The 25,649-nt window shown below is 32.9% G+C and overlaps 1 protein-coding gene across 1 annotated transcript in view; it reads right to left on the bottom strand.

The window, feature by feature from the left end:
• LOC146145118 (uncharacterized) overlaps positions 1-25,649 on the bottom strand; it is a 39,202-nt gene that overhangs the window by 3,940 nt on the left and 9,613 nt on the right. The window contains exons 7-28 of the mRNA XM_083390440.1: positions 24,424-24,575; positions 22,232-22,364; positions 20,626-20,742; positions 19,191-19,287; positions 18,815-19,029; positions 16,078-16,161; positions 12,339-12,540; positions 10,298-10,424; positions 10,013-10,095; positions 9,706-9,772; positions 7,931-7,970; positions 7,758-7,865; positions 5,981-6,058; positions 5,611-5,679; positions 5,450-5,511; positions 4,245-4,526; positions 4,078-4,118; positions 1,931-2,084; positions 827-1,861; positions 722-751; positions 552-642; positions 128-298 (exon numbers count right to left, since the gene is read on the bottom strand). Coding sequence (XP_083246566.1) covers positions 128-298; positions 552-642; positions 722-751; positions 827-1,861; positions 1,931-2,084; positions 4,078-4,118; positions 4,245-4,526; positions 5,450-5,511; positions 5,611-5,679; positions 5,981-6,058; positions 7,758-7,865; positions 7,931-7,970; positions 9,706-9,772; positions 10,013-10,095; positions 10,298-10,424; positions 12,339-12,540; positions 16,078-16,161; positions 18,815-19,029; positions 19,191-19,287; positions 20,626-20,742; positions 22,232-22,364; positions 24,424-24,575 — 3,438 coding nt within the window. The remainder of the gene's footprint in view (positions 1-127; positions 299-551; positions 643-721; positions 752-826; positions 1,862-1,930; positions 2,085-4,077; positions 4,119-4,244; positions 4,527-5,449; positions 5,512-5,610; positions 5,680-5,980; positions 6,059-7,757; positions 7,866-7,930; positions 7,971-9,705; positions 9,773-10,012; positions 10,096-10,297; positions 10,425-12,338; positions 12,541-16,077; positions 16,162-18,814; positions 19,030-19,190; positions 19,288-20,625; positions 20,743-22,231; positions 22,365-24,423; positions 24,576-25,649) is intronic.

Raw genomic sequence — 25,649 nt, 5'->3', positions numbered from 1 at the left:
TAAAGAAGTGCAGGATTTACATCATAATGATCAAATGATTTTACCAGGTATTATAAAATTTGAAAACACAAAAAATACATCATTAATAACTATGCAAGGTAGTATTTGACAATGCAAAAATAGGCACCTCCTGTGGTGACTTTCACTGCTTCTTGACGAATATGAAGAAGAAGTTGATGAAGATCTGCTCCTCCACCTGTTAGATCTTTTATTCTTCCCTCTTTTCTTCCTTCTACTTCTGCTCCTACTTCTACTTGGTGACCGAGATGATGCCGGTGAGGGAAGTGATGGATCATCACTAATAAAGATAAAAAGGACAGCTAATTTGCAAAATTGCATACCAAAACTGTTCAAAATTCCAGATTATTAAAAAAATATGATATTATGATTGATCGTGACAATATAGTTCTGAAAGTTCCATTAAGCTTCTATCTAACAGCATTAGCATAAGAGACACAGTAATTACACACTAAAATTATTTATGAAATATAAAACCTTTATTACAAATTTAGTGATGAAATCAATTTGCCAAATAAAAATCAAAAATCAACCTTGCGTTATTAAACAGTTTGCTCAACTTTTCATCAGTTGGATCAGCATACAACATGGCCATTACAACAGTGTCGTTCAATCGCTTTGTGTCTGCATATAAGATATGTAACTGTAAGGTATGCATGACTAAGTAACACAAAATAAATAGCCCATTTTCAATGGAAATTACCGGTTACAGGTTCAGGTGGCTGTTGACTTTCTGTAAATCAAACAGAAAGTTTAGCTTAAACGAAATTTAGAAAAGGAGTACTGTAGTTTAGTTTAGGCAACAAACCTGCAGGTAGTGGTGGCAGTTCTTCATTTGTCGGCAACGGTGGGTAACTATTTAAGCTTGTATTTTCCATAGGAAGTGGAAGACAGTTGTTGTTAGTATACTGCATGAACTGTTGCATCTGTGCACTAGCGTATTGCATCTGTTGATAGACATATTGTTGGTGGTATATTGGGTGGAAGAACTGTGACTGGTGTGAGTACATTGACATCTGCTGACGCATGTACATGGCGTTGGAGGTTTGATTTTGATTCACGCCCTGTACTTGTAGATTGGTAGACGAAGCTGGAAACTTACTAATCGGCAAACTTGGTGTATCATCTGACAATTTTACAGATGAGTCTGTGGACTTAATTGGCAGTTGCATTGTTATACTATTTTTTATTTTTAAATTCTCCCCTTCTTCAATCTTGTGTTTTTTTCGCCTTTTTGATTTTTTTTTCTTTCCTTTTACAACAGGATCTGCTGATGATTCAGGTTTTGGCAGCTTTATATTGAATTTAATGGGCTTTTTGGGAGGAGGAAGCGGACCATGCAATTGAAGTTCATCATCCTCTCCAGTTGATTCAAACACGGTAACCTCACTTTCTGTTCTGTGATTCATGCATTCTACAGGAGAGGTGGTATTGGTTGCGATTTTGAATAAAGGTTCGGAAAAAAGTTCCTGACTTGATGCCGTCACAGTGATAGAAAGATTTTGGGAATCAAGATGTTGAAGTTTATTATTATCTGTTTCATCGTCAGACCAAATTCCTCCAACATCCTGCAATTTAGCAACTGGAACATGGACTGGTGACGGTTCTACTTCCACACGATGCACTGGTGAAAATCTGGGTTGATACTTTGGTATGAAACCAAATCCAGTCAATGCGGGAGACAAATCGTCAACTTCATTTTTTATACCACCCGGGAACTTTACTGTGTCATTTTTATGTGTACTGACATTGTTATTGTCGCTTTCCGAAATTTTGCATGGTGAAATCAAGTTGTTGTTGTTGACTTCCTTTTTAGGTGAATCACTATATGTATTGGAGTCATCTGAACAAAATTTGTCAGCGATATGAGAATAAATCCATAACAATTATTATTGTACTGATTGTTCCTTACCAACAACTGGTTCTTTCGATTTTTGTAGTAAAGATATTCGTTTTCTTAATTCTTGTTTAGAACGATTTGATCTAACCACAGTAGGTTTTTTTTCCTTTGTGAAAAGCATTTCATCAATTGTATCAAGGTCCATTGTGTTTTCAGTAACATGTTCCTGCATTTACAAAAGCATTTAAAAACTTAAAACGAATTTAGAGCACCAGCACCTATATAAATAATGGCCTAACTCAGTGGTTCGAAAATAAACCACTTTGGCTCCCTTAGGGAGTAATTTTCAAATTTGAGGAGGAAATTTGTTTCAGGGAAGAATTTGGGAAGGAAAAAAGGATAAAAATAGGTTTTTCATCGGTTATATGTTAACCTGTAATGATTGGTATTACAAAGAGTCTATTAGGCCCATCTTCACAGTTATATGTTAGTCTATTGTTTCTTCACAGTTACAGCCATTTAAGAAACTACAGCAATGCAGGCTATTTTTTTTACTTTATTATTTTAAACCAGGGGTCGGCAACCTTTTTCTAGTCGCAGGCCAAAACCAAACTCAGAAAGGTCTCTGCGGGCCGCACAAAAAGTTAACTAAGAATTGTGTGATTAAAATATTAGAACAACTGTGAATCAGGCGGTTTTTTAATTTGCTTTACACTTCAAGACGTGTTTAATTACATTTAAGAAGACCGAAAATTGTTTGCGCAAAGCGCGAAAAAAAGAGTTTGTTTGGTGTAAGATTCAAATCCACACTTGTTCATCCATACTACTAACGAAAAGTGCAATAAAACTACTTTGAATAAACGCGATAACTTTATTGGGTAATCTAGTTTAGTATTTCCTAATTCTTAAGTCTTGGCGTACGTGGCGAGCGAAGCGAGCGCGATTTTTTTGATATATCGGTGTTTGTTTTAAATTTCTCGCAAGTATTTATTACACTGTAAAAAATAATAAAAATTTATGTCAAAAAAATGTGAATACGTTTTCCGTTTGTCCGCGACGCACTTGCCAGCCTTCCACCGCAACGGTAAAGAAGCACTGATCTATTTGAAAAGACAGCATCAAAACGTAAACTAACCGGCTGTATAAGGTCATTTGCGCGTAGCGCGAAAATTTAGACTCGTGTCTAGTATGTCAAAGAGGCGGCGGGCCGGATGAATTACTTTGGCGGGCCGTAGGTTGCCGACCCCTGTTTTAAACAAACTTAACTTTCAGACGGTTTGCGCATCCAAATTCGTTAAAAAGTCTCTGCTTTTGACACAGATGTGTCTATTGTAGTTTTTACATATATTTTGTAAAGTTTTTTTCGTGTTTTTGCCGGAAAGAATTGACAATATTGCCGCTTGTTTGGGAGGAATATGAAAAAAATACTTTGAGAAGCACTGGTCTAACTGATCAAAGAAAGGATTCATTTCTCGCTTACAGCATCCTTCTATCTAAATATCTATATATTATAGTATTTGTCAAATTTTGTTAGTATCTTAAAACCTTGATGAAACAGTGCAAAACTTCCAATGATTAGTTTTGTTTTTCATATGGCGCCAACAATATGTTTGCAGCTTCCATAAAACATGTATCTTGGTAAGGTTTTCTTTTTTTTAAACTAAAAACTACATGCGGCCTATAGCAGTCCCATACTGGAATTGTATTTGTAATTTTTAAATATTCTTTTTAGAAATGCACCTGAAAAAGATCTGGGAACAGAAACACATATTCGTTTTGAAAACAACGCCACTTGATTAATTGCCACCATCATTGTGTGAGGTTTACAGTGCGACTAACTTTTAGTTTTAACAGTAATAAATTATATATATAAATTTAGCACGAAAACCATTATTGTTCTGTTACTTTTTAGGGTTTGAAAGTTATTGTGAAAAAGTATTCGCTCAATCTATGAAAGTTTTATACATAATCAGCTGCAAATTGCATAGGCGCAGGCGCTGCTATACAAGTGTTTTTCAGTAATCGTGAAAGTTATAATTTTTTTATCAATGCAAAATTAATGTAGGATTTGCAATACATCGCATTTATTGCAATAGATAGTATTTTATTTTGGAAGTACAAGGCCAGTACTTGCAGTACTTGCATCTTTTATTAATTCTATTTAAACTAGCAACGTTGGGTGTTTTGTCTAGTTTTTACAAGTTGCCTTATTAACAAACCTCCTTATTTGGTGATGAATTCCTCATATGAAACTGTGCATCTGCAAAACAATGACAGACAGTAAATAAATGTATTAATAGCTAAATATATGGTATATATATAGTGTTTTATACAGTGGTGAGTAAAACAACATTATTGCAAAAACTGCTTAATGATTGTTTGGTACCGTTTGACTCCTCAAAAGTTCCATCTTCTTTTACAGGGGAATCCTTGTTCAAGGTAATGTCTTTCATGGAAAAAACACCATTTTCAGTAGAATTGGTTTTCTCAGGAGTTAAATCTTTCCTTAAAGGCGCATCTTTTTTCAAACAAACATATTTCGAAACTTTTTCTAGGTCTTTTTTTAAAATCAGATTTTCAGTTTTGTTCTCTTCCTCATCATCACCAAACTCAATTGGAGGTTGCCATGACAGGCCGATTTTCTTCTTCTTGCTTTTCTTTACTTTATCTACAATTTAAATAAGTTAACTAACTTGTATTGATATAACATAATAGCGGGTTAAAAATACAAAAACAAAAACTAATGAATTAATGTTATTGAATAAAGTCTAGAATGGTGCTGCTAGTGAAAGAAGAAACAACTTTACAAATCTATAGGCACTTTTATCACAAACATCTCTATTAGAATTTAACAAGGAACAGGTAAAATCAGCAATCATTCATGTTTAAAAAAGTAAAAAAAAAATCAGGTAAGATATATAAATTATATTGGTCAACGTTGTGCAGGTATATAATCAGTTTTTAATATATAGTTTACCTTCATTTAAAAAAAAATAATCCTATACAGTTTATGTCTGTTATGCTTGTCCAACAATAAATACATGTAAATGTGAGATAAGACGGCTTTAATAATTTATCAAGAATAAAAAATTATCAATGTCAACAACAAGAAAGGGTTATTTGCTGTTTGTTTAAAGTTTGCCTGACAAGTACAAAATTACCTTCATCAACATTTACGCCTAAAATATCAAAAAAGAAAAATGAGATAAAATAGACATTGTTAAAATTACGGTAAAGAAGCACTTTAATGTATTGTATGAAACTGATAAATGCAACCCAAAATCAATCTTAAATTTAGTAGCGGAGAAAACCACCTATAACTTTTCCATTTCCTACTATCAATGTTTTATTTATAACAAAAAACAGAATATTTCTAATGCACTGGCTCTGCACCTGCTATGAGTAAAGACTTTTCATATGAAATACAAGACTATGATGTAAGGACTGCTATTATACCCATATTTTACAGATCAAGACAAAACAAATTCGTTCTGTTTTTTTGCAGTTCTACTTTAGAAATAAATATAATTATATTGTTTCTTTCTGGTGTCAATTCACTAATTTGGATAATTGTGGTATTTCTGTACGAACCTTGTTCTTGTTTGTGTTGGTTGCAGTTTGACCAGCTGTCATTGCTTGATTCTGTGGTACTCCTGAATGGTAAAAAAAGTTTTGACCTATTCATTTAAAACACAAATATACAGATAGAAAAATACACATAGTAGAAAACAACATTTTTTTAAGAAACCTACCAAATTGAATTTTGGCGAGGAGATACAGAAATGCTACTTCGACTGCTTATTGAATTATTCGAATATTTTCTGAAAAACAAACAAACAGAAATGCCTAAATATTTTCAATGGTGAACTTTAGTCAAAAATCTTCAAAAAATCACAATTCTTTCATCCTTAAAGTTGGTAAATATTTAGTTTATTATTATATTTTAAACCTTCTCCCAGTCACACATGACAATTAAACTCAGAATTTCTCCATGAGCCAGACTAAATAGTTTGTCAAATCGGCAACAGCATAAGTGGTCGTACTAAAAGTGACAACTCGAAATATATTTGACAAACAAAATTAATAGAAAAAAAAATTTTGTTCCAGACTCTTGAAGCGAACCTGCTTCGATGTCTTGAGCAGTTAGAATGAGAAGAAATGGAAGACGAATGACTGCTTCTTTTTTCTAATGATTCACTTCTGAAAACCAATTTAAAGTTTAGATATGAAATAGATAAATGTTTATACGAAGTAACTAAATATTAAGTATTAGACTGGTCAACCCACATTTTATGCCAAAGACTTGATATTGTTTCAAGTAATTTAGCGTTTGGCATATTAAAAAACGCACTTTTTCCTCACATTAATAAATTGCCTCCACTTTTAGAGAATTTTTCTACATTTATTGTTGAACTACTACTTGTTTCGCACAAAATTTAAATATAATGTTTCAAATCCAAAAAGAAATACACTTACACAATAATAAAAAAATTTAGAAGTAAATGAAAACACACTACTCCAGAACTAATGGGTCATGACTAGGGCCAGTAAATATCATTTAAATATATTATTTTGGTGGAACAGAAAGTAGTAAAACTTACAATAGTAAAAAACTGGGGTCCGGGCTCTATTTAAAATGTTCCTAAAAAGTCACAAATTATCATATTTTCTGTTTAAGGTCATAAAATGCAACTTTTGTAGATGTAATGTTAACATTCGCCCTGTTAACATTGAAACTTGTGTTTGTGGATGAGGTTTGAGGCAACATTTTCACTGGTTTCTGTACCACTAATTTTAGTCTGCGATGTCATTCACATTGTGACATCATCACAACACAAAATGTTGCAACACAGTCACTATGTGGACTCAGCCCATTCAATAAGTCAGATCAAAGTTATACCTTCTATGGTCAGCCAGTGCTAACATCTAATAGATTTTATTTAGGATTAAATCATTTAAAAAATAACCGCCCTGATAATAACTTTTGAATTTTTACTTTTAATTGAATCATTTTTGTATGGAGCATAATGGTTGGAGGCTGTAGTAAGACGTAATAAGAATATCAAAGCCCATACAGAAGTATCATTTTGAAAAAATACCAAAATTGCTAGAAACAGTGCAGTTAAATCCTTATCACCAGACTTCAGGTGTGAAGTGTTAGGCTGGAATTTTAAAAGTTCAGGTCTTATATGGAAACAAAGAGTCAGCTATTTTTGCCTTCAGTGTATTAAATGGTCGATAAAATCAGAAAATGTTTGCACTTTAGCCTTTATATCAACAAATAACAGCAAGCCTTAACTATGGTGTAGCGTATTTTTCAGTATTATCAACGCTACATTGTAAAATGGAAAAGTTAAAATATAGCCCATTTCTCACGCCATTTTAAAATGTCACAAAGTGCCGTGTCCATGCGTCCTTCTAATCTCCGTCAGCCACTTACACGCGTTTCCGTGGCTTGGCCCAAAGGCAATCGCGCTTTACAAAATGCCTTGAAATTGTATTGTGTCACATAGCATTACTTCGAAACTATACTCAACTACTTAACGTCAAAGAGTCTATACTGTACCGCACTGTTATGTTATCTGCAAGTTTATTCGCCAACCGGTTTATTTGGCCGTAAAATATACTAATTTATAACACAGTTTAATATTATGTTATAATTAGACAGAACTTTAGCTAAGCAGAACATTAACGTCAGAACTCATGTCAATCTATATATAACTCTTAATAACGTTAAAATGGATATTATAACAATACGAAATACGGGAATTCACAATAAGGCCTGCACTATGTTCTAAGTGCAAACACTACAACTAATGTAATTGCTACACAACCCTAGACCATGTCATAAATAGCTTAAAATGTTTAAAAGAAAAAAGGCTATGGAAAATGCCAATACCTTTCTCTAGAATTATGATTGTGTCTGAAACGCTTTTCCTCAACTGAAACCAGACTCGCCCTTCTGGTATCTTTTTGTTGTAAATTGGGCCTCTTTCGAAGTGGACTTCTTTAAAAGCAAACAACAAGTATTGGTGGATAGAAATTTTTTAATAAATTACTTAAACATTTTACCTTAAACATCGATCAGAATAGGACGTGGATTTGTGATCACCTGCAAGAAAAATTAATATTTAGGTAACATTTCGTTTAGGCGATTTACAGTTAGATGTAAATCTTAACTAAGAAGAATGTAATACAGTTAATTATAATATAAAAATAGTTTAGGACAATAGTTCTGAACCCGTGTTGTAGAGCCTTTAATTGGAACTGCTAAAACTTATCCCCAACTTGTATAGTAAGAGGTAACACTAATTTACGGAATGATGTCAGAATGGTCGGAAAGCTGACAGTATTATTATTAAATATAATAACACTTGACCCACCTTCACTCAAACGCCAACCCCCATCCTAACCCAAATATTGTGCCTTGGTTTAATAATTTTTTTAACGGGGCAACACTTAAATTAGTGAGAGTTCCGACCATTCATCATTACGTAAATTAGTATTACCCGTATAGCAAGACAGACAGCTATCCCCAATTTGTATATTATGCCATTGGCAAGTTTTGGATTAGTACTTCTCGCTCTAGTTAAACATATGTATTGCTTACTTTAAATGTGGTCTTATTAAGTAAGACGTCAGAAATTTTTGGTAATAAATGACATGCCAAATACATATATTTTGAATGTTATTTTGCAAGTTGTGAACTGTGTATAGAATTGTAGTATTTTAATACAGCGATTTCAAAACCATGTTCTACGCAAATTAATCTGCCCATGTTCCAACTAAGTCAACAGTTTTATTTCTTAATTTAAAGAGAAATAGTTTTTAGAACAACTAACACAAACGTTTTTTTTTCATTTGAACATTAACTCATACCAAATATCAAATAATATTCCAGTAACACATTTACTAAAAAGTACAGCAAGTAAACGATAAAATGTCCACTTCCAGAAAAGTATATTGTTGCAGATATTCTCTTGGGTTTCTTAAACTGTGGGTTGAAACATCATTTTGAGATTGCAATACCATGTGTAAATGACTTTATCAGGGGGAGTGGTTGGAGTTTTATATAGGGCTATTATCATAGTTTTGTTTGTCTTAGACATGGTTAAGACTAATATATACCAAAATCAAAGGTACAACGTTATCTTGGAATTTTTGTTTAGTGAGGGGCACATTTTTATTCAACAAGTGTGTACACTAGAGCAGTGTAGAACAACAGTAACGTCCGAATAAAAGGCAGTTAGCAATAACGCATAAATGGGACTGACACCTAATAGTCGTAATAACCACTGAACACTGAATATTAGCGCAGACAGAAAACAGCCAGAAACATTAGCTGTGTCTAACTTGGTGTTTTAGTGAGAAAAATAAAAATACTGGATTGAGTATTGCCATATAAGTATTCTTTTTTTATGCTGTGTACATGAAATCCCTATATCATTGTAAAATTCTTGCTGCGTACTGTATAAACTATAATATTCCAGATTTGATAAATACACACTTTCCAACCAGCCAACCTAAATAAATAAAGTAGACTACAGAGAAAACATATACTGCATCTACGGTCGTCCTACATGTGTCGACCCAGGTGCAAACAAAAGATGTTTTTGTGTTTAAATTGAGTTTCGTATAGGCTTAAGATGCTTGACCATATACATTAATAAACATTTGTGATTCAGACAGTAATTTAAAGCCTGACAAAAATTAACAAAAAATAATAATAGCACTTACAAAAAGCCTGATATACTGCTTTTACTAGTTACCAACAGACATTAAATAAAAAGTTTTGCCGGTCGGTATTATAAATTGCACAACACTGAGTTAACAATAAATCAGCTTACGCTTGTTCCTCTTCTTCTTAAATGACCTTTTGTCACTGTACATCTTGCTTTTATGTTTTACTGATAACTAATAAAATAAACAAATCCGATGTTAAAATTAATTATATTAATATTCATTACAGATCAGAGGTTAAATCAATGGCATCCAGTCAGGTAACCATTTTACTGTTACTTAAACTTTGGTGAACTAATATTTATGTACACTTAAAAAGCATACAATTACAGAAATGTAGAAAAATAAAATAAATCCAAACATTTATAATAATTGACAACAAACTCATTTTTTTATTATTCTTACAGTACTTACGTTTTTTGCCAGTAGCTTATCCATTCCTAATACACCACTTGTAACTTTTCCATCAATAGGTGATTTGGGGATTTGGGGATTGCCTGCATTTAAAAAAATGTTTGAAATACTTATAGCTGGAATAAAATCATAGTATTTGGAAGTAGTTCTAATTTGTTTGGAACCATAAACAAAACAAGGCCATGAAAGTAATTATATAAGTGCAAAAATAACATATCAAAACAAAAAAACACAACAATTAATAAAGACATTGAAGTTTTTTTTATTCAAAAATCAACTTTATACCTTGCGAAGTTGTAGCAATAGTTGTATCTGCATCGCTGTCTGAACTGTCCCATCTACTTCTTACTATCCCAATTTCTTGAGTAGAAATTGTTGCTTTGCTAGTGCTTTTTCCAACAATAGACAATTTCTTTAACAAAAAATGTATCTCATGATATAATCATAGTGGTTTCTACAGTTAGGGAGGCATATGTAGTGTTTTTTTTCAAATTTAACCATTCCTTTAACAAAAAAATACATTTCTTATCATATAATTATAGTTGTTTCTAGAGTTGTGTAGTTTAAAAAAAATAATTTTTTTTTTTGGTAGTACGTTTATACTAAAATAAAACTAATTTGGGCACTTTTTTGTCTGCATGTAACTCGAATAAAACTACTTTGGGCACTTTTTGGGTGCATGTATGCTCAAATAAAACGAATTTAGGCACTTTGATTTTCATAGAAGCTCTGTAAAACTAATTTGGGCAATGTTTTGTTTAAACGTAAGCTGAGAACCCTAATTTATGTGTTTAGTGGGAACACTGCAGTAAGTAATAACAAAAATTTATTCAGAGTTAGCAAAAAATATTGCATTTATTAGGCACATTTTTCCACAGTAAGCAAATAACACTTTCAAATGGGTTAGATATTTTTCTTACGTAAGATGCCGTTAGGTAATGGATCATATGTTTGTTAAAAATTACGCAAGTTGAACAATTACTGCTACCATACTGGCTGTATCCTTAATATACTTTCATCAAGCATCAGAAAACTTACACAGATAACGTAGAAAAAAGCTACATAAGAATCATTTATAAGTGATTATGGTCAAAGCTTAATTTAATGGCTTCTTATAGTGTGTTTAGGAACGCAAAATTTGGGAAGTTTTCCGAAAATACCCTGTTTTAAACTAGTGGTTTTAAAAGTAACAATTTCATTTTAACTGGATTCTTCTTGTGTTGGACACAGCTTGGTACCAGGATTATGCATTTGCCCGAATATCACGCAAATGGAAAAATTGAAGTAAGGTTTTATGTTTGTTAGTGACTACAGATGGATATATGTCACATGTTTTAGTTACAGAAAAGATGTGTTACATGCTTCCCTAGGTGTTGCATGCTGTAGGCAAGTATTGATAAGATCTTATTATAGGAAGCATTTAGTTAATCAATTTTACACAACACAATTAGCGGCAAACAGTCAAGGGACAACCAGCATCTTTGAGGTTTTGTAATGCAGCTAAATTACACGGACATGTAAAATGTGATTTGCAACCATGTATGAAGAGCCCACAACCCATGGTTGATTTTTACATTTTGTTTTATCACCCACAATTTAGTTTTTTTCTTATTGCAACAGTAATTAAATAACATCCCTGGGACAATGTCGGTAGTCATTAACAAACTGGTAAAACACTCAATTCAACCAAGGTATTCACCGGGTTAGAATAACTGGTAAATAATTGTTATACCCTGGGCAACGCCAGGTAATGTCTGGTAATAATTAAATTATAACTTACTTATGCTGTCCCCAAAGCATTCCTGTTACACTTACAAATAGTATATGGATGTCCACAAAAAAGGTTAAAAAATTATGTTCCGTAGTTATATGATACCCAAGTTATAACGTCATATTAAATTTCAAATTTATTAGGCGGTTACCGGTTATGCTTACACGGAATTATGTTAGACCCAAAACAAAACTTTAAAACCTGTTTAAGGCTTTTCTGGCAAACTCTAACCAGTCTTAACAACACCAGAGGAACATTTGGATTGTTCTGCAAACTGATACTGAACGAAATTCTATAAAAAATTAAACCCAAAAGCAATACAACAGAATGCTGCAGTGTAATTTGTAAATGTTCCAGTGTATTTTGTAATCCTGTAAGAAGGGCAATAAAATATAATTTTTCATGATTAAACATATTTAATAAATAGATCAACTTTAAATAAAGCGGAAGAATTTTCAGGCATATAATATTACTGTTCAGCTAGCAGAGTCACTAAAAATGGGTATTTTCCGTTCCAACTAAGAAGAAGTTTACACACTCCAAACAGTAAAATACCTCTATATTTGAATCCAATTGATTGCCAATACTTTTGTCTAAACTGTCACCATGGTTGATGAGATTTGTCCCGATAGCACAATCGCTTGTAGATTTCTTTACCCGTTTTTTTCTACGATGACGTTTACTTTTTACCTTTTTCTTTATTGATCTGCTTTGAGAAGGGACAGGACCAAAAACGCCGTCACTAAGTTCTGGATAGCTACAAAATCAAAAAATAAAGAATTATAAAAAAGTCATAAGTAAAAATAATGAGAAAAATATGATTTTTAGTAGTAAATCGTTAAAAACAAATATGAGCAAACCAAATGAAATTAACTTACTATCTCTACCTATGTCATAGGCAGTGCTCCCGCTAAGCGCACCTTGCGCACTTTTTTTCACGGAAGTGCGCAAGCAAAAAAAAAGAATTAAAAGTTGTTTTTTTTCTTTAAATTCGACCTCCAGTCGTCTCCTGAAGCCAACATTATCACTATTTTGCAAAGATTATTACATATAATACCTTATGTACCCCATTTTTGCTGCACGAAAGTTTCGAAAAAGTGCCCAAATTAGTTTTTATTTTAGCTACGTACAACCAAAAAAGTGCCCAAATTAGTATTTTTTGAGCTAGGTACAGAACAAAAAGTGCCCCAATTAGTTATATTTGAGCTACATACAACCAAAAAAAGGCCTAAATTGTTTTTTTTACAAGCTACGCACGACAAAAAAGTGCCCAAATTAGTTTTATTCGAGCTACGTATGGAATAAAAAGTGCCCAAATTAGTTTTATTCGAGCTACGTACGGAACAAAAAGTGCCCAAATTAGTTTTATTTAAGCTACGTACCGTTAAAAAAGTGCACAAATTAGTTTTGTTCGAGCTAAGTACAGACAAAAAGGTGTCCAAATTAGTTTTATCCTAGCTATGTACGGACAAAAAAGTGCCCAAATTGGTTTTATTTGAGCTACGTACAACCCAAAAAGTGTCTTAATTAGTTTGCTTTGAGATAAACGTGCGAAAAAAGCGGTTCTTAACTAGGGAAGGCGCTCACACCCAAATAAAGCGCCGGCAAATGGGCGTCGCAAGTTCTGCTATAAATATTTTATATTTTGTGCAGTAATTTTTATGGTTATATGTTACGCCTGGTATGATTTCTGCCTATATTCGGTGTCTTATGTTTTACTTTGAAATTACATGCATGTGTAGTTTCAGCCGATCTGTCAGAAATTAGCCGATCTGTTCAGAAATTAAAAAGGTCTACGACAATAAGGGCATCAAAAGGCAGGAGAGTCTGACGTCTGACTTTTAGACCTTGAGGTAGCGGCAATTTGCACTAATTGGATCTTTAGGTAAACTTCCGGCAGGTATAAATAAAAAATATTGGCTAAAAACTTACAAAAAACTATGAGATAGATTTAATAATACTTGACCCACTCGAACTCAAATGAAAACCAGTTCCCTAATTCAAATAATGTGCGTTAATTTAATAATTATTTAAACGCTGGGAAAAAGCCCAAACTCGGGTGGGCATAAGATAATTTCTAGTCCAGGTTATATAGGATTTTTACGTCACACATTGATTTATTCGGGCCGAAAGTATTTATATTATTACTAAATCAATGCACATTATTTGGGTTAGGGTGTGCTCGTTAGCGTTTGGGCTCGGCCAGCAGGTATTATTAAATTTAATCTTCTTAAGCATATTTGTTAAGTCAAATTAGTTATTGTCCCAAGACTTCTAAAAGTCAGACTTTTCCATCCTTTGGATACCCTAATTGCCGTATACCTTTACTTAAAACTGCACCAATTCCTGACGGATCGGGTGGTAGTTTAGTAACTGTAAAATTTGGTAAGTTTTTGAACTACTAATTTTGATTAGTTCAAGGTGTCTCTAATAGGCTCACTTAACTCATATTTAAATCTTTTACGACAGATTTGGGCTTACTTTGTCTAAACAAGGTAGTGCAGTTGACTGTAATCTAAGTTTTGCAGAGGTTAAGAGTAGACACCAGGCCATGGTTCTCAGTAACTGGAATTTTTTTGCGATACGCGCGAATCTTTCGTTTTACAACTTTATTTTATTCCTAATTTGTTTTTAGTTCAAGGTATCGGTATTTTGCACTGTATGTTTTGTCTTATAGGAAAGTACTTGCTTTATATAAAAAACCTCGGAATAGCTTTAAACTTTTTAAAACATAATTATTACAATTACCTGCGATATGCTTTTATTTACAAAAATGAACTTTTCATGCTGTTTTTTAATTCCTAAAAGGTTGAAACTTTCCGAAGATAAAACTTTTAAGCTCATGTTTTGGTAAAACAGTGTACAATGCAAATTACAATATACCCCGAAAAAGCAAAGTTGCGTGTTGTGTCAACTAAAGGAGTAGGTTAAATTTATGACAATATGAACAGGAAAGACGTGAAGGCCAAATTTGTTTCTAATCAAAGTTATCACTTTAAAAAAATGCGTAACCCGTTTAAAAGTTAAAAATACTACTGCTAAAACTGCAGCACTACGCGCGATAATTACCTCGACCATTAGGCGGTTAATCCGCGCAACGCTTGACTAAGTCCAAGCGAAATTACGTCTCAAGCGAGCGCAATTCTCCAAATAAAGAGACTCATTTTTATGTCTGGGAGAAAGTAAATTTTTTAAGACAGATTATAGAACTACCGAACTAATTATTATTAAGGATCCGGTAAATTGGCACAACTTCGCGGATATTAACAGACTGAAAAAAAATAAGACCAAAAAAAAAAAATTGGGCACTTTGCGCACTTATTTTCGGCTTGTGCGCAAAATTTTGGGCACCTGCTCACATGGTAAAAAATTAGCGGGAACACTGGTCATAGGGGACTACTTTATCAAATACAAATATTAGCGTTTACAGAATAACTGCATAGTTCAGTGGTCCTTAAACTGGGGGGCGTGTGAGGTTCACAAGAGGGGCGCAAGAAATTTACAAACTCTGAATGAAATATGACTAAACATTAAGGCGAAGTGATATATACCTGCTACTAAGCTCGAATTAAACATTTGGTATCCAAAAAACAGTTATATATCCTTCGCATTAATGCAGTGGTCGGTAAACTGTGGGCCGCAGTTTAGTATTATCATGTAGTTGTGTCACTTCATTTTAAGTTTGTGTGGCCTAGAATTTTTATATGTCTTACTTGTTTGTTTTTATGTCTCCCACGTGCCAAATGTGGTCCTGAGAGCCTATAGAAATGTTTTCCAACTATATGTTAGCGCAAAATTTTTCACGCTTTGCGCATATATTCTTAGTTTTACACTAGTATGATTTACATTATGGCATGGCAGTGTTTTTGGCATCAAGGCGACGTTTAATTAATAACAAATATCCGGAATCCGCCACTTTTTTGTAGTTGTTTTACATAGTGGGCCTTCAATAGCATTGAAAAGAGTACTGTGGGCAGCGACAAAAAAAGTTTGCCGACCACTGCAATAATGCAACTTACCTGGAAATGAATTGCTGTTCTGCCTTATGTTTTTTTATTTTGAAACAAGGTGGGGCGCGAGTTTTGTTAAAATTGTAAAAAAGGGCGTGTCTCAAAAAGTTTAAGAACCACTGGCATAGTTGTTATTAAAGAACAAATATATAATGGGTAATTTAATTTAACATCTCCGGTAATTACAGTAAAATACACAAGTTTTGATCGAACTGATCATATTATAAAATTATATTGAGCAAAATATCAGTAAGATGAATAATTTTGAATTTTATCACTACTACCATGTCTGTTGTTTTTCAGGAATGGTATGAAAATAAATGCTGTCATTTTTCTCTTCATCACTTTTCCAGAATTGTAACTGTTGCCTGTAAATTATAAACAAAAAATAAATGCTAGAATGTGGCATAATGAAAAACACAAAATGAATGTTTTCACAAGAAAATTTATAAACCAAAATAAAGACAAAGGCAACAAATTGCTTTATAATTGGTTCCAATGTGGCTGATTGTTTTTAGTTAGGTTTAATAAATTTGTGGAAAATATAACATCTAAATTGCAAATATAAGATATTAATCAAAGCAACATTGTTACTGGTTTAAATTCAGATGGTCAAAAGCTTACCTTCAGGCTCAAACCTTTATGCAAACCATTTCCTTTGCTGGAAAAAAGGCAAATTGATATATATTTGATAATTCACTTGAAAATCATGGCAACACAACAAAAACAGTGTCAAGAAAATCTTTTTATAAAATAAAAAATGAAACTACTGCACACTGCACTTACCAGTTAAAAATCCAGAAGAACCTGTTACAAGAGGTAAATACAATTTAGGAGGTTTAAAAGGTTGTTGTTAAAAGAGTGGAACAACTTTAAAAAACCTTTGAAACAATGTTTATTCAAAAATAGATTTTAAATATTGTAATTTTAGCTCTAAAAATTTTTGGAATTCACTCACCAGCATCATAGTTGAAAACGTAAACTTGTAGGACCTTTATTTATCTTCAACAATGCTTTTTGAAAATTTAATAAATATTTTAATGTAGTATTTTTTTTAACAATTGGTAACTTACTCTCATCAATATTAAAATGTTTCAGTGATTAAAAAGCTGGCTTCAAGTGAGCAAATGATATATTATTTACACATCCTTTCAATATCATTATGAGTTGAATAGATACGGTTTACAACAAAACTTGTATAGCAAAACATTAAAAAATACGTAAATAACAGTTGCAAAATGTTGTGTTGCCATGTTTTCAATTGAAAAATCAAAATGAGCCAAATTCCAGCAAGAGGAAAAGGTTTGGGAAAAAAGAAAACAAAAACAAGCATTAGTTTCAACTGTACTTAAGCACTCAATAATATTCACTTTTCATATTTTTAATTATGTTATGACAGAAATTATGAAAAAATTAGAAAATTCAAACACACAATGTAATTTTCCACAAAATAGTCAACAGCATCTTAGGCTTTATAACCTTTGACAAAATGGCCACAGACAGGACAGGGATTTCTATCTACACAGGACTGACTCAATTTTTATGATTCAGGATTCGGAGTTAGAGGAAGTACTGCTCTGTCGATATTTTTTTGTCATGGACACATCACCATTTGAAGAGGATGTTGAGGAGAACCGATGTCTTCTATTCTTTCTTACTGATTTTGTAGCTTTTGATACCTTTTCCCTCCTTGTATAACGATCTGGACTTCTTGATCTTCTAGACTTAGAACAATTTCTAGATCTCCCTGACCGTTCTCTTGACCTTCTGTGATGTCTAGAGCGACTTCTTCTTCTGTCATTAGATCTACTATGCCGTTTATCATGTGACCTTTTCCTTTCATGGGAAGAACTTCTTCTGCGTCGATCCCTGGAATATCTTTTTCGTTCAGGTGAAAGTTTTTGCCGTTTTTCATCAGAGTGACTTCTTTTGAGGTCATGTGATCCTTTTTCATATGAAATAGATTCTTTTTTTCTGCTACTATGTAATCGATCTTTTGAAGAAATACATTCCGGGGATTTTTGATTATCTTTTAATAATGATATTTGTTCACCTGGTAAACCATTATCAGATTTTTTATCCTGCTGATCAACAGATCCTTCTTCACTAATTATCATTTGGTCAATTTTGTTGTTTTTTTGTTTATTAAGTTCAAGTGGAACAGGCAGTGCATGTTCATGGTGATCATTGAGCGTTTCGGTAACATTCAACATTACAACCTCATCCTGAATGGATTCCATTGCTGCAATTTCTTTGTCAACATTGCTTGTGTCCTCCCCTTCTGACTTTGACTCTCCTGTTGTGGTTGCTGTTGTTGTTCTAGGATTTTCATTTTCATCAGCATGATCATTTTCACAATGTTGAGAGGCCCCTGCATACAGAATGTCATTTGAAACTTGTTTCTTTAAATCAACGTCTTGTAGTTTGTTTTTCATATTATGCTTAGAATTGTGATCTTCTTTGGCATCTGCTTCTACTTTTAATACTACATCTTCCTCAATGATTTCACCTGTATGATCTTGTTGTAGCTTAGAGTGTTCCTTGTCATCTTCACTTGCACTGGGGGAGCTAAAATTTGAAACAAGAAGATTTGTTGTAGAATAGTCTTTTTGCTCATCGATATCACTTTCAGAATAGCTTTCTGAATCTTGTTTTTCAGTTTTAATTGAACAAATATCCTTGCTGGGATGTTTGGTTTGGTCTTGAGTCATTTTTCGACTCTTTTCTTTGTTGGAACCCTTTTGAGATCTTAGAGCATCCCTGAACATAACTTGCTCTTTAACTTTGTGCAAAGAACCTGAAGTTTTCTGGTCAATCCCGTTTCTATGAAAGCTATCCCTGTTGTGTCTGTGGCCATCCTGGGTATTTTGTTCCCCAGGATACCTTTTTACACCCCTACCCCTTTCGTTTCTGTCCTTGGAGCCCATATAGCGGTCTTGAAAAATAGAAATATTACAATCTGTTATACTATCATGTCTATATTTCTCAGTGTCTCTATTATGAGTGGCATTATGTGATGACCTGTCTTTTTCCATTGATGGAGACTTCTGTCTCCAGTGACCTACGGGCCGTCCATCTTCTTCTAACGATTGTTTTCTGATGGGGCGTTGACCCCTCTGAGCCTCCCTCCAGTGGGGTGGTGTCTCGCTTCCAGTGCGTTCTGGCCTTGACCAGGAACCGTAGCGACTCCGATAACGAGGGCTTCGCGATCGCGAACGAGGTGGTGTGTGATACCGCTACAAAAGATCATATTCAATCAGTATATAGTGAATAATGATTTGCATTTAACAGAAGCATTTATGAAAAAGTTGTTCAGCCCATAACAAGCTTGTAGTACAATATACATACATTAACACAAGATAACAGCAAACACAGTTACAGTCCAAAAAGTATTTACCAAAGCACCCCGCCCCTTAATCTTTCTACCAGAGCGAGTGGTCCATTGTTTTCCACCTCTGTCAGCAGATGACGGAGTTGTTGCATCAGACGATTTGCTAGAAATAAAATGATATATTTGATGATATAGAAATAAAATATTTAATAAATTTTAAGCTGCAAAAATCACCAGGGACCGCTGCCAAGGAGAAGACACAATACAACTGGTACCACAATAGGGCAACACTTTATTTATCTGTAATAGCATTTTATGGTTTTGCAAACATGAATAAATTTTTTCAACTACATTTTACTGTAACTGACACATATTTTTTATTCCTATCACCTAATCTATTTATTTTAACGATATAAATCTTTTTCACCATTTTATTTTCAGTTATAAAATATTGACTATAAAACAACAGTTACTACAGGCTACATACTAAACACTATGTTGCCTTGTGTTATAGTTAATAAAAAAAGTATGTGGTAATTAACATGTCACCAAAAAGTGATGTGTGTAACATGTTTCTTGGAGGGCTAAATGATGCAAATATATTTTTCAAATGGCATACCATTTTTATTTGTTCCTAAACGTTTCACTACATGGCACTACACGTTCAGTTAATCAAAATTTCATAACACAAGATTACCAGTTACATACAACCTGTGTGGAAAGCGGCACTTTATTGACTGGCATGGTATAAATGTTTGCTGAAGCCGCATGTTACAGCCGATGTTTTAAAAAGATTGAGACAGTTTAACATGCAACCAAATGCAATGTTGTGTGCTGTTTCTAAAATGGTGTGACTAAATACTCAGCCATCACACATAACATATTTGGCTAAGCTTGTTAGACAATTAAGTAACAAAACCCATGGGAATTATCGATTGGGAATGACTAACAAACATAAAACTTAAAGTGTAGCAGCAATTGTTAGACTTGCATGACATTTTAGCAAAAACAGAATTTCGATCAAAATGTGTCAAATGTAAAAAAAAATAACCTTCAAAAACAAAATTTGTTGATCATTTTTCTAGGGTGTCCTATTAATTTTTCGTAATAAAGCTATGGCCGCAGTTGGTAAATTAATGTATAGGGGAGTTTATACTGGATACTTTGTTTTAAGCTAAAAATAGAAATACATGTTAAAAAATCATTTTCAGTATGCTTGCTTTTGAGAAACCAACCATATCAGGGGGTATAGGAAAATATGTATAGTTAAATTTACTTTGAAATAAATATTGTTTTCAAAATCTAAATGTAGTGTTCCAGTTGAGGATATAGCTAAACAAGCACTTTTATTTGAAGCCATTTTTCCTACCTATATGTGAACCTAACAACCCATTACTTGGTGACATTGCTGCATATCAAATTGGAGTTACTACAGCAGTCAAAGTAAAGTGAGTAAATTTCTGAATATATAAACAAAAAATATAATATTTTAATTAAATACTCAGTTCTTGGGGAGCCTCTTTGAAGAAACTTATTAGGGGGTATATCAGGAACTTCTTCAGCCGAAATTGAACTCATGTTTGTTTGAGGAACATCAGCTTCCTCTTCATTATCAGATCTGAATAAGCAAATATTTTCGGTTGGTATAAAAAGGAGCTTGATTTTTCACTCTCATTTAAGCTTGTGTGTTTTCAGATGTTAAAAATTTACAGCCTTTTAACATAGCATAATTCACAGTTTGCAAAACAGCAAGTACGATGCCCCATTCGTCATTTTATTTTGATACCAAAATACATCTTTTAGACTAAAAGAACTGTGGTTTGATCTCATACCAAATAATGTTATGCTATTTTTTAAACAGACAGGGCAGATTTAATTTACATGTGACTAAATCATAGAATTCACATGGGCATAGACGCCAAAGATGGGTGTGCAGAACTTTTTAGGTGCCAAGGATTTCTTGCAGGGTGTCAAAACTCCCTTGCACTAAAGAAAGTCACATGTGAATGAGTGTGCAAGTTTTTATAGTGATAAACTATAATCAGATCATGCATTTGTCTACAGTAGCACAGCATATAGGTTCATTAACTGTGTACAAAACTTTCTGAAATACTTTATGTATGACCACAAAAGTGCTCAAATTAATTTAATTCGAGCTACATGTAGATAAACAAGTGCCAAAATTAGTTTTATTTGAGCTACGCACAACCTAAAAAGTGCTCAAATTACTTTATTGAAACTACGTACAGACAAAAAAGTCTCCAAAGGAGTTTTATATGAGCTACGTGCAGATAAAAAAGTGCCTAAAATAGTTGTCAAACCGATGTAAATGAATTACCGCTGCCAAAACTGTTATCTAAAGACGTGACAAAACATTAAGTCAATTAGGATTCTCAAATTGTTTGTGTTTTGTATTACATAAAGTTGGCATGTATTGGGAAGGTGGGTCATTGTGCTAAGCCTTACACCAGTGGTTCCCAAACTTTTTTAATCTGTGGCCTAATTTTTTTCATAAAACAGTTTGTGGCCCACCATGTGGCGTTACCTTTTTGTAAGCCCAATTTACGCCTACATAATTATAGTCGGACAATTTACCAATAAATACATTGATTCTAACAACATCCAAATAATGCTTTTTTAGTTCCGACTCATTTTTAGATTGGAATATCTCAATGACAACAAACTGAATTTAAAGTAAACTGCCGTGCTAACTGTGTAGCCAAATATATGTCATGAAATTTTGCCTTTACCGATATAGTTTACAAATAGCAAAAAAATGGTTCATATTATAGTTTTAAATATGCGACAGCTATTTTTGTAAAAACATAACATATTTAGTTGCAATATTTTTAAATAGCTCTACAACCCAATGAAAATAGTCTTGTGGCCCACTCCTAGGCCATGGCCCACAGTTTGGGAACCACTGCCTTACACCCATAAAGCCTTACTTGACTTCTTTATCAAATTTACTGGGCATATTTGTCTTGTAGTGCATAGTTTCCTATGGTGATTTACACTAATGTGTTTTTTTAGCATACTTTAAACTTTCTACTTTTCCCTATATTCATCAAAAAAGCTTTAATTAATAAGGCAGTTATGCCACTTACATCTTAACTTTCTTATGCTTTTTTTTATGCTTCTTCTTTTCTTTTTTGTGCTTTTTTTTCTTCTTTTTTTTCTCATTTTCAGAATTATCTGGCGATGAGTCTGCTTTGGTCGGTAAGCTGTCTTTATGTTTTCCTGTCCAATTGCAAAAAGTAGAAATGAGCAATGTTAGTCGAAATACCCTACAAAGCTTTTCTAAGAATAAGAACAACAATATAACTAGGGATTTTCAAATAATGAATTCAAGAATATAAACCCTAGTATATATTTTTTATATATTGAACTTCTATTTGTTTTGTTGGGGGAGGGGGTGTAATCATAAATATCCTATAGTTACAGCAACTAACAGCAAAACACTTTGCTAACATTTAAACAAAATCTTTGAAATAGGTAAAGTGCAACACAATGAACTCTTCAGCAATTCACTTGTTTTATAAAACATTGTTGGGTTTTAGTTCTACAGTTACTACAAACTTTTTCAGATATTGTGCTGCCAAGAAAACAAAGTTACTACAGCATTGTAACCAATACTAAACAATTGCACCATGCGTAACCTCACTTAATATTGGCCCAAAGTTGATCTTGTGTAGCGCATTTGTGCAAGGCCAGCATGTTTTTGGTAGACATTTAGTTTGTCATATCATTTAAGCAAATTACGAAATCCGCACCTGGCATAGTAGTTAGTCGCTCCTTTAATACTTGATTGACACCTAATGATTAGGTGAAGGATTTTGAGGTGATTGTTTGTCCCCAAAAATGCTGATGCCACACTACACGGCTACTTTTAATACAAGCACTATAAATGTGTCGCCACAGCGGCAGATCTCAATCAAAACTTGTCTTTCAGGTATGTACAATTAGGTTTAACCAAACGGACTGAAACGGTCCCAATTTCTCTATATAAGCGTCAAAAATTGGATTCAAATTAACTCTAAGAATTAGATGTTCTACCCTGAACATCCCTAAACATAGCAAAAGGCTTATCATTAGGCAGATTTTCAAACCTATAAAAACATGTATAATTCTGCCTGCTTTATATCTAACATACTTTGCAGACTTTATAAACATGTGGTTATAGCTAAGGTTTTTTTTCAATACTTCGCATCTCGCGATTTAACAATCAAGCAGTATTGGGCAAGCAACTAACGTGTAATGCCAGGTGTGGAGTTCGCAATTTCCTTGACTGGTTAAGTTGCAAAAAACATGCTGTCCTTGGGCAAAATGTGCTACAGGGTTACTTAAGGTCAACTTTAGGCCAATATTCTGTGAGGTTATGCACAGCGTAATCGTCAAGTATTAGTTATGGCAATAGTAAAGTTGTATTTCCATTCACATTATTTGACTGCATAAAAAATCAAGTTTGTCAAAAAAAGTACACCTGACACACAACAATGTTTGAAAAACAGGACGGAATTGCTAAAGGGCTGAAAAGAGTTAATTTTGTAGTGTTGCATTGTATTCTCACTATATTGGAAAAAATTTAAGTTTTGGCACAACTACCTGGACATATATTACATTTTACAACTGCTTCAAATGACAGTTGTTAGGAATGTTAAACATTTAAAAAAATTTATTTTCATTACAATGTACAAATTTTTTTTGTGATTTATTGCTGTGACTGTGGGCCCTGTATTAAGATTAATCCCTCCACCAAACAAAATCGAGGTTTAATAATTTAATACAAATATACGAGGATTCAATATTCTGGATTCGTTATTCTAGATTTAAAACCTAAAGTTCTAGAATCCTGCAGGATTCTAGTTTGAACATCCCTAATAATCACTATTTTTTGTCATAATTTATATAGAAAAGGGAAATTAAGATTTTTAGCCACTGGTTTCCATCCTGGGTACCTGAGATATTTGCAAAAAAATGAGCTAAAAACGAATAAACGCAAAAAACACATACACCTAACAAAAGGAGGCTGAGTACAAATTTGACATCCATGACAGTACTTTGTAAGTTAAGACACGAAAAATATAATTCAGATAAAAACCTAATTGATGTGTAAAAAAAACAGGATTCATTTTTATGTATATCGAAATATTAATAGTTTTTTAACCAATTAACGCTAACAAGTAAGCATATAAGAGTATATGCATTTATTTTCCTAGGCCTGTTAATTTTTATAAAGTAAAATTTATATATATATTTATTATAATAAATCAATAAACAAAGTAATTTATGTTCATACTTTCTTTGTTTTCTTTGGGTGCCAGAACAAGTTCACCACAATGGATGATCTTACATGTATTGAGTGGCTTGCTGTTAGCATCAGTCTTTTGAGATTCAACTTTTTTTACCACTCCTTCGCCATTAATCACACGCCCAAACACAACATGCTTTCTAAAATTTTGTAAAAAATTGCAAAAAGATTAAAAGATTTACTAAATTTATTTGTTTCGTAATTTGATATGAATCCAATTACACTCAAAAAATTATAACAGTGTGCTTTTTAAACATAAAACAATCTAAGCAAAAGCATCTGTAGTGATATTACCATATTTTGTGGGACAGTAATTTTATTAACAGTAATATTTATATCCATTGATTTAATTGATTTTATCCTAGCATTGGGGACTTCATAAAGTTTATCTGTGGTCTGTATAGCTAAAATTTCATTTTTATACACCTAATTGACTTTCTTGTTCCAACAAACTTAACGTTTGAATAGCTAATATAACATTTTAGAGTCTTAATAGTTGTTTTACAATTTTATTTATTATAATCCTTGACTTTTTTAGACATGTCATGCATTGTATCATCAAGTTATCAAATTGATGTTTTGCATTTGCGGCTTTGGCTTGCACAAGGGGCTACTTCCAAGTTCCTACGCTAAATTGCAAAATATACATTAAAATAGCAATTTTTGTTAATGACGACTTGACGATATTATCACTTTAATTGTTATGGTCGATGGACTTTTTTGTTAAGCTTAGTATATTCATTATTATGAGACCAATTGAGTGTTTAAAATTTACTTTAGACACAAACTTTTTCAACGGACTTTTTTAGTATTTTTTGTGATAAATAAAGAAGACCTTCTGTTGTAATTGGTTTGAGGTTTAGGGTGTTTTTCATCTAGATTTACAGGCCTAGTATGTTGGTTAATACAAGAACAAAAAGTTTAGAATTTGTGTTTTTCTGACACTTTCTAAGCACAATACTTTTAAGCTGCGCATGAAATCAATTTAAAACTGTTTTCAATTTTCAAATCACAATTAATCTTTTAAATTCATCATAGTTTAGCTTTAAATACAACATGCATAAGTTACTCTATATACTGAAATCGTTGGTCATAAAGCAACTTCCGAGGGGCTAGATCACAGATGTTATTAAACACATATGTTTGTTTGTCTTTCATTGATTGATACGGACTGATGATCCCCCAGTGTGAAGTTGCTTGTACTAACAAAATGT

The sequence above is a fragment of the Ascidiella aspersa genome, chromosome 5 (assembly GCF_963924565.1).
Source record: "Ascidiella aspersa chromosome 5, kaAscAspe10.2, whole genome shotgun sequence".
In the NCBI taxonomy this organism is placed as follows: Eukaryota; Metazoa; Chordata; class Ascidiacea; order Phlebobranchia; family Ascidiidae; genus Ascidiella; species Ascidiella aspersa.
This window is presented reverse-complemented; position numbering and strand designations above follow the sequence as displayed.